Genomic DNA, 14329 nt, shown 5'->3' with positions numbered 1-14329 from the left:
AACCGAGGAGGAGAGGAAGGGCAGGGACCAATCCGCTGATGCAGAAACCCCTGGATCATAAGTTTTTTTATTTTTACTTGTCAAAATAGAAGTACAGATTTTGCTTTTTTTCTCTCTCTTCCCTTTCCTTCTCTTTCCTCCTTTCCTTGTTTCTTTTTTTCCCACCCCGCTTTCCTTTTCCCTTCTGAGAGAGGCAGGCTCTGTTCAGAGGGCCTGTGGTTAGAAAGGTGAGCTCTGTCAGGGCAGGGCCTGTGATCACCAGTCAGGATGGGACTATGGGCAAATAATGAATCCCCAAGGGGAGGAGTAGAAACTGAAGAGGTACCAATAGGTATACCCCCAGATGGCCCAGTGGGAAGGAAACTAGCCCAATGGAAATATGACCCAAATACCAGAGACAAGGATCAGCTCAAAGTGATTCACTATTGCAGGGTAGAATGGACCAAAAGGGAAATTAGGAGCAATCATGTATACTGGCTGAGATGCAGGTCAGATGAAGGGTGGATGTGTCAGGCATTAAACATCCATGTAAGAGCTAAGAAACCATTCAATCAGGAAGAGAGTGACTACGCTTCCTGCTGTGGGAGGGGGAGACCTCACCCTCAAAGGTGAGCATGTTTAAGGTTTCGTGGTCCGTCCGAGTGAATGGGTGACGGATGATTTTTTGTGCAAAAAAAATAACCAGCAAGGCACAGGAGGTTTTCAGTAACAAATCAACAAAATGCAATTTTATTGAAATAACCACAGCTGATATGCGTTGGTGAGGGAATCTGGGGAAGAGAAGGGTAAGACCAGGGAAGAGGGAGGAAAGGAGGACAGGTAGGGTATAGCTACTGAAACGAGTAATCGTCCTTCGGGGGTCCAGCTGTCGAAGCTCACTGGTGCACGTCGCGGGGAGATCTCAAAGCATGGTCAGATTGCACCGGGAAGGGTGGCCGAAATAAGGTTTCCAAGGAGGGGAAAAGAATAGGAACAGAAGGAGGGGGGTTTATTCCATTGTTTTCATGGCCGAATGCTCGCAGGTGTGTTTATTCTGGGCAGTATTCCCCCCTTCGTGCACATCTCCCCCCTGAGCTGGGGGGGTGTTCAGTCCCACTCTCTGGAAGGGGGTGCCAAGGGGGTTTCTTGTCTTGTCTTGGTTCCTTGATGAGGGGATTCGCATCTCTGTTTGTCTGTCACGGTGGTTGAAGGCAGGCAAGAGGGGTCTTCTCTTTGAGGGGGAAACCACCCCAGAGCTCAGACCAGCCAGGTCAGGAGGGAGGGAGAAAGTCCAGATCTATTGTTCAGAAAGGGCAGCATGCCCCTTTCGAGTTCAGCATGGCATGTTCTGCAAACACCACCTGTGAACACACTGAATAAGCATAAGATTTTCTTTCCCAACTAACTCAACAGTTTTTAACCTTTCAGTGGTCTTTTCTCTTCATGACAATTGTGAGGCAAAAATGAAAGATTTTCGGATAGACTTTCACATAAGGTATCAGAAAATAAAGAATGGGACCCATTAGAACACTTACCCCCTCCACCTCCAATAGCTGCAGATACACCTCCCCTACCCCCTGATGGGCTTAGTAAAAACACCAGAAACAGGGTGGCACAATGAGAGGAAAGCAGATCAGGGGATGGGAACCAAGCAGCAGGAATATATGCCCTGAGGGAAGTACCCCTGTGTGGGATGCAGGGAGGAATTAGATTTGCAGTTGTGACTCTCAGTTCTTCTGAAGTGAGAATGTTCAAGAAATAATTGAAAGGATTACTAGAGGACCTCACTGGGTTAGTGGAACAGTTAGACGGGTTTCTGGGGCCCAATATTTATACATGGGAAGAGATGCAATCAGTAATAACCATTCACACCAGAAGTAAGGCACATGATCCAGGCAGCTGGGATATGGATATGGGAAAGGGGGCATGTGCAAGGACCTCCTGGGGATCTGAAAGTGCCCATAATGTGCCCCACCTGGGACCACAACAGCGCTGGGGACAGGCGAGACATGGAGGAATATAGAACATTGATTATAAGAGGTATCAAAGAGGCAGCTCCCCATAATTAAAATGCTCATAAAGCTTTCAATGAGCAACAAAGAATGAAAGAAACCATGACAGAGTGGCTAGAGAGACTGAGAAGGAATATGAGGCAATATTCAGGGGTTGACCCTGGCACGGTGGCCAGACAGATCTTACTAAAGATAAATTTTGTCACTCATGCCTGGCCAGATATATGGAGAAAGTTAGAAAAGCTTGATGGTTGGCAAGAAAGGAGGTTAGAGGATCTTCTAAGGGAAGCACAGAAGGAGTATGTAAAGAGGGATGAAGGTAAGACCAAGGTAATGGCAACTGCCATTAGGGAAGGAAACCAGCACATGAAGAACAACCCAGGTAAGGGAGGGGGATTCTAGTGTGGGAAGATAGAAGGAGGGGAGATGCAGCTCCTTGGGACTGGGCACAAAAAGGTGAGTTTGGGAAACAGGGGAACTTAGGACCAGTCTGCTTTTACTGTAAAGAAAATGGACATATTAGAAGGAATTGCCCCCAGAAAGAAAAGGTTCTATGACACTGGGCAAAAAGGAGAATTGGAAGACTAGGGATGTCAAGGGCTCTACCTTCTCATGACAGACTACCATCAGGAGCCCTTGATAACTTTAGAAATAGATTCCAGGAGAAAGAATTTGAATTCTTAGTAGACACGGAAGCTGAAAGAACTTGTGTTTGTAGAATCCCAAAGGGGGCAAGTAGTAGGTGCAAAAGGAGAGGAGTTCAAGGTCTCAGTTTTAAAGGAAGTAAAGTTTGAAGGGGCAAATAAAGTAGGAATCAGGGATGTTCTATTAGTTCCAGAGGCAGGGTGCAATCCATTAGGGCAGGATTTACAGGTGCATTAGCAGTTAAGAATTGGAGTACTCTCAGAGGAAGGAAAAATGGTAGTTAATCTTCTCCCATTAAGGGAAGAGGATGAAGGCAAAATTCATGAGATGATGTGGGCAAAACTGAAAAATCAAGGCAAATTGAACATGAAACCTATAGTAATAAAATGAATTGATGAGAGCCATCCAGTCCAGGTACGACAATATCCACTCTCCCTGGAAGGGAAATGAGGACTACGGTCAGTGATCCAGGACCTACTTGAGGACAGGACCTTAGAACCTTGTATGTCCCCCCATAATACACCCATATTGCCAATAAAGAAGTCAGATGGGACTTACAGGCTTGTCCAAGATTTGAGAGAAGTGAACAAAAGAACTCTGAATGGATGCCCAGTAGTGCCTCACCCCTATACACTACTATTATCCCTACAGCACACCAGTGGTTTAGCATGACAGACCTAAAAGATGCTTTTTGGGTGTGCCCACTGGCAGAGGAAAGTAGAAGTAGGGATACATTAACGTTTGAATGGGAAGACCCTGATTCTGGGAGGAAGCAACAGCTTCAGTGGATTGGGTTATCCCAAGGGTTTTCTGAATCCCCAAACCTCTTTGGTCAAGCCCTAGGAGAAATAATACAACTCTTTTCCATTAAACCTGAGATAAAGCTCATCCAATATGTAAATTATTTGCTTTTCTCAGGATGGGAAGAAAAAGAAGTTTGGGAATCCACCATAGTGTTGTAAATTTTCTGGGGAACCAAGGACTTTGGGTATCAAAAGGTAAACTCCAATTTGTAGAGTGGGAAGTAAATTCCTAGGACATGTGATTTGTCAAAGGAGCTGGTGGCTGAACCCTGAGAGAATTACAGGGATAGTGTCACACCCATGGCCAAAAACTAAGAGAGAAGTCAGAAGGTTTTTAGGCCTGTTGGGATATTGTAGGCTATGGATTGAAGAATACATGCAGACCATTCAGTTCTTGTATGAAAAGTTCGTTGAAGAAGAGATTAGATGGGAAGAAGATGAACAAAAGTTTGAAGCTTTGAAGCAAAAATTAGTCAGTGCATTGGCACTGAGTCTTCTTGCCTTAGACAAACACTTCTATTGTTTGTCGCTATAGAAAAATGGGTAGCACATGGAGTGTTAGCCCAGGACTGGGGAGGATCCAGGAAACCAGTGGCTAATTTATCAAAATTACGAGACCTTATCAGCTGGAGGTGGCCAACCTGCATTCAGGCTGTGGCAGTGACTGCCCTGCTCCTAGCAGAAAGCAAAAATTAACTTCTCGGGGAAAATTGAAGATATATATCCCAAACTCAGTAAGGAGTATCCTGAGCCAAAAGGCTGAGAAATGGCTCACTGATTCCTGAGTGCTAAATTATGAAGCCGTCTTAATACAAAATGGTTTAGAGCTAATATTGAGTAACCAAATCAACCCTGCCCAGTTTTGTATGGAGAACCAGATGAGAAACTAATACATAATTGCCTAGAGGTTATAAACTATCAAACTGAAGGAAGAGAGGACCTAACAGATCAACCACTCCAAGGTGGAAAACGATTGTACATCGATGGATCTTCCCGGGTAATAAAGGGGCACAGGGTATTGGGGTACGCTATAGTGCATGAAGGGTTGGTGGCCATAAAAAAGAGAAAGTTACTTTCCAACTGATCAGCCCAAGGTGTGAGCCATATGCCCTAAAGTGAGCTCTGGAAATATTAGCATGGAAATGGAGAACAACATATACAGATTCAAAATACACTTTTGGAATAGTGCATACCTTTGGAAAAATCTGGGAAGAGAGGGGGCTATTCAATTCAAAGGGAAAGGGACTATTTAACAAAAAAATTATTTTACAAGAGTTAGAAACCTTACAATTACCAGAGGAAGTAATGGTGGTTTATGTTAAAGGACATCAAAAAGGGGAGCAAGGGAACAACTTAGCCAATTTAGAAGCTAAAAATGCAACTGAATCAGAGACAGAAAAACTAATAATAGTACTAACACCCATGAGAGAAATGCAAAAAGTCCTGATATTCAGTGGGACATAAAAGGAAGAACGCCTCAAAATGGGAGCCAAGAAAAATAACAAAGGGAAGTGGAGATTAGCAGATGCGAGGCAAATGTTGAATAAGGCCTTTGCCAGGAAAATACTAGAAGGCATACATGGAACAACACAATGGGGTACAAAAGTGCTAAGTGATCAATTTCTAAGGGATTGGGGATGCAAAGGAATTTTCAGAATAGCTAAGCAAGTAAGTGAATGGTGTGTGATATGTCAACAAGTAAGTAACAAAATTATTAGGAAAACACCCAGGGGAGGTTGAGAACTAGCCTTAAGGCCCTTTCAAAACATCCAAGTAGACTTTACTGAGCTTCCCCAGGTACAATGGTGGAAGTTTTTGCCAATGATAGTAGAACACGTGACTCATTGGGTAGAGGTAGTACCCACTGTGAAAGCCAATGCCAATGTTGTGAGTTAAACCCTTCTAGAATCAATCAGTCCCCGATATGGAATGGCAAACAGGATTGATTCAGACCAGGAAACTCATATGACATCGAAGATATTGCAGAAAGTTGTTCAGACCCTGGGAGTAAAATTGGAATTACATGCTCCATGGCGTCCACAGAGTTCTGGTCAGGTTGACAGAATGAATGAAACTTTTAAAAGAGCTCTAGTCAAGCTGATGATTGAAACCCAAATGTCATGGACAAAATGTCTCCCTTTGGCCTTAATAAGAATAAGAACCCAGCCTCGTCAGGTCTGGGGGTGTCACCCTATGAAATGATGTTTGGGTTACCCTTCCGGACCTCACCCCAGAAGGTTGCCACCTTGTGGGATCTCAGCACCTCAGGACTGAGGTGCAGAGTGACCGAGACCACCCTTGGGGGGCTCGGGAGTCCTGGAATGTTGCCAGAAGTGTCTGGTGGCTGGACTTTGATCCTACACAGGAGACGACACCTGTATGAGGATGGGAGGATTTCACTGGGTGAATGGTGAAGGGATAAGTTAATTAGAGTGAAACACAGGGTTTAGGATTTATGTACAGGGGGGTCTAAAGAAGTAAGATGGAGGAATTGGGGCGTGTCCTGTCCTTCTTCTTCTTCTTCTTCTTCTTTGTCTCCATCTTCTGTGGTGATGTTGGCACTTTGGGATTGGTTATTACTAAAAGTGCACTGGTTAATAAGGGTAAAAGGTATTGGGGAGAAATGATAAATATGTACATATGTATATGTAACTTCGAGTATAAAGATAGGTGACCGCCTCGGGGGCTCGCAGTGTGCTCATGGCTGGCTGCTGAGCAGACCTCTGTTGGGCCAAGAGAAAATCTTTTAGATAAACAATTAATAAACACTGAGACCGAGAAAAGATCTGAAGCCTCTTCTTGTCCTTTGAAGTGTGGGCTGTCCAAGGCCACCCCGGGCCTTTCCAGGTCACCTAAACAGCCGAGAAACCGACAACTGACTATGGGTAGCAGCCACATAGGCACGGTAGATGGGAGTCAAAGCCATACTGGACCTCTGTGATGTCCTTTTGTCCATTCCAAATAAGTGTGTCTGAGGAAAATCTGAGATTTTTTTTCACCTGTTCCCACTTGTCCTTGCCCACATCAACAGATGCTGGTGTGACTCATTCAAGAGAGAGAGAAAATTTTTTACTTAATTGTTCAAGCAAAATGACTTAGAGAAAAAGAAAAGGGGGGAGTTTTATAGATGAGTGATTGTATGGTTGACTCTCACGATTAAAGGGTGAATATTAAATATATGTTAAGAGAAGTTTTGTAGATGTATAATTATCCTTCCCCTCCCCCTTGCATTGTTATCACAGGACGGCCTCAGTAGTTGGGGAATTTGGGAGGGTCAGCTTGTTACTATGGCAGCACCTGACCTCCAATCAAGGTGTAAGACAGTGATCTCCACCACTAGACAGAGAAAAAGGAGTCGATTGACAAGACTTTGGGAGGGGCTAGAGATATAAAACACAGAGCATCCATTTTGTAGATGAGCACATGATGACTGAATTCTTTGCTTCTGGCGCTGTATTCTTTTCTTTATTCAGTCTTCTGTTGTATTTGAAAAGATATGAAAATCAAGACCCTTCTGTTGTATTTTGATAAGGACTTAATAAACCATTGAAAATATTGAAAGTGAAAATCATGTCTCACATGGGGTTGGGGAATCTGAGGCATGGCTGTCCACAATGGACTCCAGTTCCAATGTATAACTCTTCTGACATGGCCAGACCCCCTTAGGAGAAGCACTACAGCAATATCAGGAATGGAATGCTGCAATCACCTCTTCTCAAAAGAGAAAAGTAATAAAATACAGTCTTTAAAATAGGATTACATATTTCTTAGAAGCTCATTGAAATATTTCTCCGTAACTGTAAAAGGAAATCTTCCTGATGAACTGCTCCAGACCAGAGGGAAATCAAGGCAGAGCCATGGTTTGTCAAGACTTGCCTGATCCTAATGAGCTGAGTGCATTTGAAGCTGAGCCCTTGAACCTCAGGGCCTGAGAGGTGATTGCACAAACCTTTCCAGGAGTCAAAGTCAGAGGAAAGACCCAAAGTTTCTAAAAGCATGAATGGGTCCCACTGAGGTCCCTCTCCAAAACAGGCTCCTCATGGACTCCTTGCAGGAGAGAATTGGAGGCCAGGATGGCACAAAAACCTCTCAGAGATGGAGAGTGGAGAAAGAAAAATCCAAAGTACCTTAAAACCTTGAGTACCTCAAAGCATTAATGAGCCCCACTGAATGTCAGTACAAAGCTCTCAAGGGACTCATTAAAATAGATAATAGGGGCCATGATTGCACAAACCTCTCACAGAGTCTGTATCCAAAGGGCAACACCAAGTACCTTAAAATAACTGAAGTACCTTGAAGCATTAATGAGCCCCACTGAGTGTTGTTACTGACAAAGCCTCTCCAGGACTAATTACAGCAGATAATTGGAGGCCATGATTGCACAAAGCTCTCAGAGACTCCAAGGCAAAAGCCAAACCCAAAGTCCTTTGAAAAACCTGAAGTCCCGGGGAGCATTCAGGAGCCCCCAGGGCCATTCCTGAGCAAGGCTCCCCAGCGACTCCTTCCAGCAGATCCTTGAGGCCACTGGGATGTGGGCTAGTGGGGGATGCTGAGGGCAGGACAAAGGGCTTACAGTGCCTAGCCTGGCTGGGGCTGTTCCAGGAGGCCCCAGGGCCTCAGCAAAAGGTGTATCCTCCCAGCCCTTGGTGGCACAGACCCTGCTGTGCCCCAGGGCACCAAGACTTGGCTTCTCTTTGTCCCCACCTGTCATCACTGCCTCCAGTTCTCTGCTCTGCCTGGGGCCTGGGGACACTTTCTCTGTTGTGTTCCTCAGTGGGACCCATTAAAAGTCCAAGAAACCTTGGATTTGGATTCTGACTTGGAGTTCTGGAGAGGTTTCTTCAGCTCCCTCTCAGGGACTGATGTTCAGGGCCTCAGCACAAAGCCCCAGAGGCTCATTAAAGTCCTGGTGCTGTGTCTGTGCTGCTGAGCTGGGCTGGGCTCCTGGCACAGAGACAGTTCCTGGTAAGCAAGAAGAGCTTCAAAAGCACATTTATCTTGACGAGCAGCTCTTCTGCCAGCCCAGCAGGGCTGGGGCACTGCCTGCAGCCAGCCCGGGCACAGCACAGAGGCACAGAGAGTTTCAATCAGTCAGGGCTGGGAAGGGGCTGAGAAGTGCCTGGGGCAGAATCATTGCCAGCCCTTGGCACAGGAACCTCTGGCTGCAGGACAATGCAGCTGCAGCTCCTGGAATGATCTCCTCAAGCTGGAACATCCCAATGCCTACAGACCCTGTGAGTACCTTCTCTGATTGTCTCTTGTGCAGAGCAGCCAGGGGTGTCCAGGGCTGTCCTGCAGAGCAGGGTCCTGCAGCCCAGGGTGCTGTGCTGGGGCAGGGACTCTGCTGCCTGCCAGGGACAGCTCTCAGTCAGCCCTGGCAGCTGCTCCCAGTGCTGGGGGATAAGATCTGGGTGGGAGGTGACAGCTGGTAAGGCTTGGAAGTGTTCTGCTTGTGTGGGGAGGATGCTGCATTGTTCAGGGCTGCTCTTAGCATGGCATTTAACTGCAGCACATTTGCAAGTAGATTATACAGGGAGCATAGCAAGGCAGGGGCTGCATAAAAGCGAAAATCCTGCTTTTTTAATATACTGCTCAGGGTTGCCTGGATGGAGCCTATAGATTTTCATCTCTCAGTTCAGAATGGAACAATAAAAACATTTTGTCTCAGATCTGAATAAAGCAGGCAGTGACAGATATCTGCACAGGGCCCCTTTGAGGCAGCATCAGTGTCTCTTTTCCAGCCTCCTCAGGGTTGCTCTGACATTCCTATCAGAGCCTGCAGAGCCAGAGCATCCCCTGGGCAGTGCCAGAGCTGGGAGGGGTCTTCAGGGCAGAGCTGAGCCCCCAGGGCTGGGCTGGGCTCTGGCAGCACTGGCAGGGCCCAGCCCTTGGCACAGGGAAGCAGCTGCTGGCAGGGACTGCTCCAGGCAGCAGAGCCCTGGGGAGGCAGTTGGGGGAAAGTGCCCCCAAGATGTGCTGGGATATTTCAAGTCCTCTCCAAACCCAACTATTACATGATTACTTTTCTTACAGATCCCCATGCCAAGACAGCTCAAATTTCCAACAGCAGCTCCATCAGCCACTTCCTCCTGCTAGCACTGGCAAACACGCGGCAGCTGCAGCTCCTGCACTTCTGCCTCTTGCTGGGCATCTCCCTGGCTGCCCTCCTGGTCAATGGCCTCATCATCAGCGCCGTAGCCTGCAGCTACCACCTGCACACGCCCATGTTTTTCTTCCTGCTCAACCTGGCCCTCAGCGACCTGGGCTCCACTGTCCCCAAAGCCATGCACAATTCTCTTTGGGACACCAGGGACATCTCCTACAAAGGATGTGCTGCACAGTTATTTCTGATTTACTTCTTCCTTGGAACAGGACTTTCTCTTCTGATCATCATGTGCTATGACCGCTATGTGTCCATCTGCAAACCCCTGCACTACGGGACCCTCCTGGGCAGCAGAGCTTGTGCCCACATGGCAGCAGCTGCCTGGGCCAGTGCCTTTCTCTATTCGCTGCTGCACACAGCCAATACATTTTCCTTGCCCCTGTGCCATGGCAATGTCCTGGGCCAGTTCTTCTGTGAAATCACACAGATCCTCAAGCTCTCCTGCTCAAATTCCTCACTCAGGGAACTGGGGCTAATTGCAGTTAGTGCCTGCTTGCTATTTGGTTGTTTTATGTTCATTGTTTTCTCCTATGTGCAGATCTTCAGGGTCGTGCTGAGGATGCCCTCTGAGCAGGGACGGCACAAAGCCTTTTCCACCTGCCTCCCTCACCTGGCTGTGGTCTCCCTGTTCATCAGCACTGTCATGTTTGCTCACCTGAAGCCTCCCTCCCTCTCCTCCCCATCCCTGGATCTGGCTGTGTCAGTTCTGTACTCAGTGGTGCCTCCAGCCCTGAACCCCCTCATCTACAGCCTGAGGAACCAGGAGCTCAAGGCTGCTCTGAGGAGACTGATGACTGGGTGCTTTCAGGAACATTAAACTGCTGGTCAATTTCTGCAAATCACTTGTAATAAAACTAGTTTTTGATACTTCTTGTTGGTTTCATTTTGGAGATTTCTTTCCTTTGTTTTAGTTTTTCCATTCTGTCCACAAAGAAACATCATTGCTTGTGCTATTTCTCATTTTGTTTCTCTCCATGTTCCCTGTGGCCACAGACTGTGTCAATGGGGAACTGCTCTCTTGGTGTATTTAAAGGAAGTAAAGGATGTCCCAGCAATGTTTTCTGCAGAGATGCCCTTTTGTTGCCTTCTCTGGAGCTGCAGCAGCAATGTCTGTGTGCAGAGCTGGGGGCAGATCAGTTCTGGCACATCAGCCCTGATCCTGCTGGCCACACCATTCCTGAGCCAGGCTAGGAGCCACTGGCCTTCTTGGCCACCTGGTCACACTGATGGCTCATGTCCAGCCTGCTGTTCATCAGTCCCTGCAGGTACCTTTCTGCCTGGCTGCTGTTCAGCCACTCCATCCCCAGCCTATAACACTGGGGCCAAATTGCAGGGCCGGGTACTTGGATTTTTTAAACCTGAAATTGCTGGATTCAGCCCCTCAATCCAGCCTGTCCAGGTCTCTCTGCAAAGCCCTTCTATGCTCCCACAGATCAACACTCACATCCACCTTGGTGTCATCTGCAAAGATGTCCTAGGTTCCAGGGGGCCCCTCAGTGTCACAATGGCCTCTTGGTTACACAAGGCCCTGCACTGTCACACTGTTCTCCTTTGGTCCATGAGACCATGCAGAGCAACAATGGTCTCCTTGGTTCCGTGGGGCCCCAAAATGTGACAATGGTCTCCTTGGTTCCATGGGGCTTCACATGTTCTTGTTTGTGCTGCAGTTTCACAGTGGCCCCTTGGTTCCATGAGGCCCCAGAGTGTCACAATGGCCCCATGGGTACATGAGGTCCCACACTGTCACCATGGTCTCTGTAGTTCCACAAGTCCCCTCAGTGTCACAATGGACTCCTTGTTTCCACGAGGCCACACAGTGTCACAACGTTCTTCCAGATCCCCTGAGGGCCCTCATGTCACAGTGACCCCTTGGTGACACAGGATCCTGCACTGTCACAATGTCCCCGTGGTTCCATGAGGCCCCGCAGTGTCAGAATGGCCCCTTGGTTCCACTGGGCCCTGGAGTCTCCCAATGGTCTCCTTGGTGTTCTAGTGTCAAAATGGTGAAACCCCTTGGTTACACAAGGCCCTGCAGTATCACAATGGCCTCTGTGGTTCCACAAGGACCCAGAGTGTCACGGTGCACTGCCTGGTTCCATTTGGCCCCAGAGCAAAACAGTGGACCCCTGGTTCTGTGGGGCTGCATGGTGTCACCATGGTCCTCTTAGTTCCATGAGGCCTTGCAGTGTCACAATGGCCCCAGAGTGTCCCAATTATCACAGAATGACAGAATCAAATAGACTGGAAAAGACCTTTGGGATCATCAAGTCCAACCAATGCCATCCTGGCATAAATATTTCTGATTAAGGCAATTGTGGCCAATTATTACCATAATAGGTAATACATATTTATATAAATATATCTGCCCATGACAGGAACCCTGTTAATGTCTGAGACATCCTGGGTCTTTGGCAGCCTGGGGACTCCTGGGATGTCACCGTGGAGCCCCCGTGAGTGCCTGTGACAGTTCGGTGCCTTTGCAGCCCAAGGTCCCCTGGGATGTCACCATGGAATGGCTGAGACTGCCTCTGACGACAGGGCTCTTTACCATCCCCAGAAAGCCCTGGGAGGTCTCCATGGAGCCCCTGTCTGTGCCTGTGACATTCCAGCTCTAGAACAGCCTGGAGACTCTTGGAAGGTCCCCATGGAATCCCTCTGAGGGCCTGTGACAAATCTGATCCTAAGCAGGCAACCATCACCAGCCCCCCTGTTGCTATGGTCAGTCCCTTGGCAGCTCCATGGAGACCCCATGCCAGGGGTGGTTGCCATGGACACCAGCTCAGGCCACAGCCACAGCCCGTTGCCATGGCAACCATTGGCAGCCCCATCCCCAGGCTCATGGGATCCCAGAATCACAGAATTGGCTGAGCTGGGAGGGACCCATCAGGATCCTCCAGTCCAACTGCTTGCCCTGCACAGGACACCCCAACAATGCCAGCCTGGGCCTGGCAGTGCTGTCCAAACGCTGCTGCAGCTCAGAGAGCCCTGGAGCTGGGACCCTTCCCTGGGGAGCCTGGGCAGGGCCCCAGCAGCCTCTGGGCAAAAACCTTTTCCTGACATCCAACCGGAGCCTGCTCCGACTCAGCTGCAGCCGTTCCCTCCACTCCAGTCCCTAGGCACCAGAGGGAAGTGGTTCCCACAGCCCCAGCCAGGGACCCGTTCCCAAGGCTGCTGCCATGGCCACCAGGGCTGGGACCGGCTGGGATGCTTGTTTTCCACGGGCGGGGGTTCAGGAATGGGATTCCCCAATTTCCTGCCCCCACTAAAACCGCGCTGCCCTCACTGCCCTCCCGTCTCCCATGGAAAGCACAAAGGCAAAGATCCTGGGCTGGGATAAGAACAATTTATTAGGAACAGGAACAAGTTAAGGGACAAACAGAACTGAAACATTATTGATAACAGAAGGGATAAATGAAACAGTTTCCTGGGAAAACACAACTCACTGGGTCTTCCTGGCCACAATTTCCCCTGTCTGGAAAGGACACCCTTCTTCTCAGGGAGAGAGAGAGAGAGAGAGAGAGTTTCCCTTTTCTGCACCTGGAAATTCTCTGAGGTGGGAGTGAATGTAATGACACAGCCATGATAAGACCCTCATGTTTTTCACTGCCACATCATGACACTGGTAGGGGCAGGGAAAGGGACTGGTGTCTTCCCAGCATGGATCATGGGGAACATGGATCACCAGGGTTCTTCCCAATGTGGGTTCTCCCATGGGGGATGAAGCTGGAGTGGTGGATGAAGCTGTTCCTGCATTTGTGGCATTTGCAGGGATCCCTTACTGGTGGCTCCGTTGGTGACTGGTCAAGTGAGAGCTGGTGTTGAAGCTCTTCCCACATGTGGCGCACTGGTAGGGCCTCTCCCCAGTGTGGATGCGCCGGTGCTTGATGAGGTCGGAGTTGTGCTTGAAGCCCTTCCTGCACTCAGGGCAGAGGAAGGGCCTCTCCTCAGTGTGAATCCGCTGGTGCTGGAGGAGACTAGAGCTGCTCTGAAACCTCTTCTGACACTGGGGACACTCGTAGGGCTTCTCCCCAGTGTGGATGCGTTGGTGGGTCACAAGGTTGGATCTGTAGCTGAAGCCCTTCCCACACTCCCCACACTTGTAGATATTTCGTGCAGATATTACACGAAACAGCCACCATGGATCCTCAAACTTGTGCAGGGCCCCTAGACTTCTAAAATTCCTTCTAAGGGAGGAGACTGGGAATGGCTGGATCCAATCCCAGCCCCAGTCTTTCTCAAAGGTGTAAAAGATTGGACATTGGAATTGGTCTTTATCGCTATTTGTCCCACAGGATTAATCATAGAATAGCAGATAAATTTATATAAATACAGTTCTGATTTTTTTCTGATCATGATTAGACAGAATGGTTTATTTACACCACAGAGTCAATGAAAAAAATGAGTTATTGCTGCAGTCTTAGGTGGTCTGGACAAAACCTTCCCCGAGAGTGTCTTGTGCCAATGCGTAGGAACCACGAAGAGCACCAGCACACAGACACACACACAGACACACAGATACACACACACACACACACACACACACACATACAGAGAAAGAAAGAGAAACGCTGTAAGTGTCCAGAGGCCAAAGAGAAAGGATTGTCCATGGCATAAATGAAGGGAAAGAGGGTGCAATGGAGGGCACCAGGTATCCAATGGTCTGAGGGCGCAGGGGTGGTACAGTGGGAAGGGACCAGTAGGGAATGCCAGGGTACATGGACAGGGTT

General features: G+C 48.4%; 1 protein-coding gene across 1 annotated transcript in view; it reads right to left on the bottom strand.

The window, feature by feature from the left end:
* Positions 1-14329, bottom strand: part of LOC134433444 (zinc finger protein 271-like) — a gene marked incomplete at both ends in the record, with an annotated part of 174067 nt that overhangs the window by 125562 nt on the left and 34176 nt on the right. The window contains one exon of the mRNA XM_063182293.1: positions 13437-13666. Within this exon, the coding sequence (XP_063038363.1) occupies positions 13437-13666 (230 nt within the window). The remainder of the gene's footprint in view (positions 1-13436; positions 13667-14329) is intronic.

Source organism: Melospiza melodia, unplaced genomic scaffold (genome assembly GCF_035770615.1).
Source record: "Melospiza melodia melodia isolate bMelMel2 unplaced genomic scaffold, bMelMel2.pri scaffold_18, whole genome shotgun sequence".
NCBI lineage: Eukaryota > Metazoa > Chordata > Aves > Passeriformes > Passerellidae > Melospiza > Melospiza melodia.
Note: the sequence above shows the minus strand (reverse complement) of the source record. Positions and strands in the feature narration are given on the sequence as shown.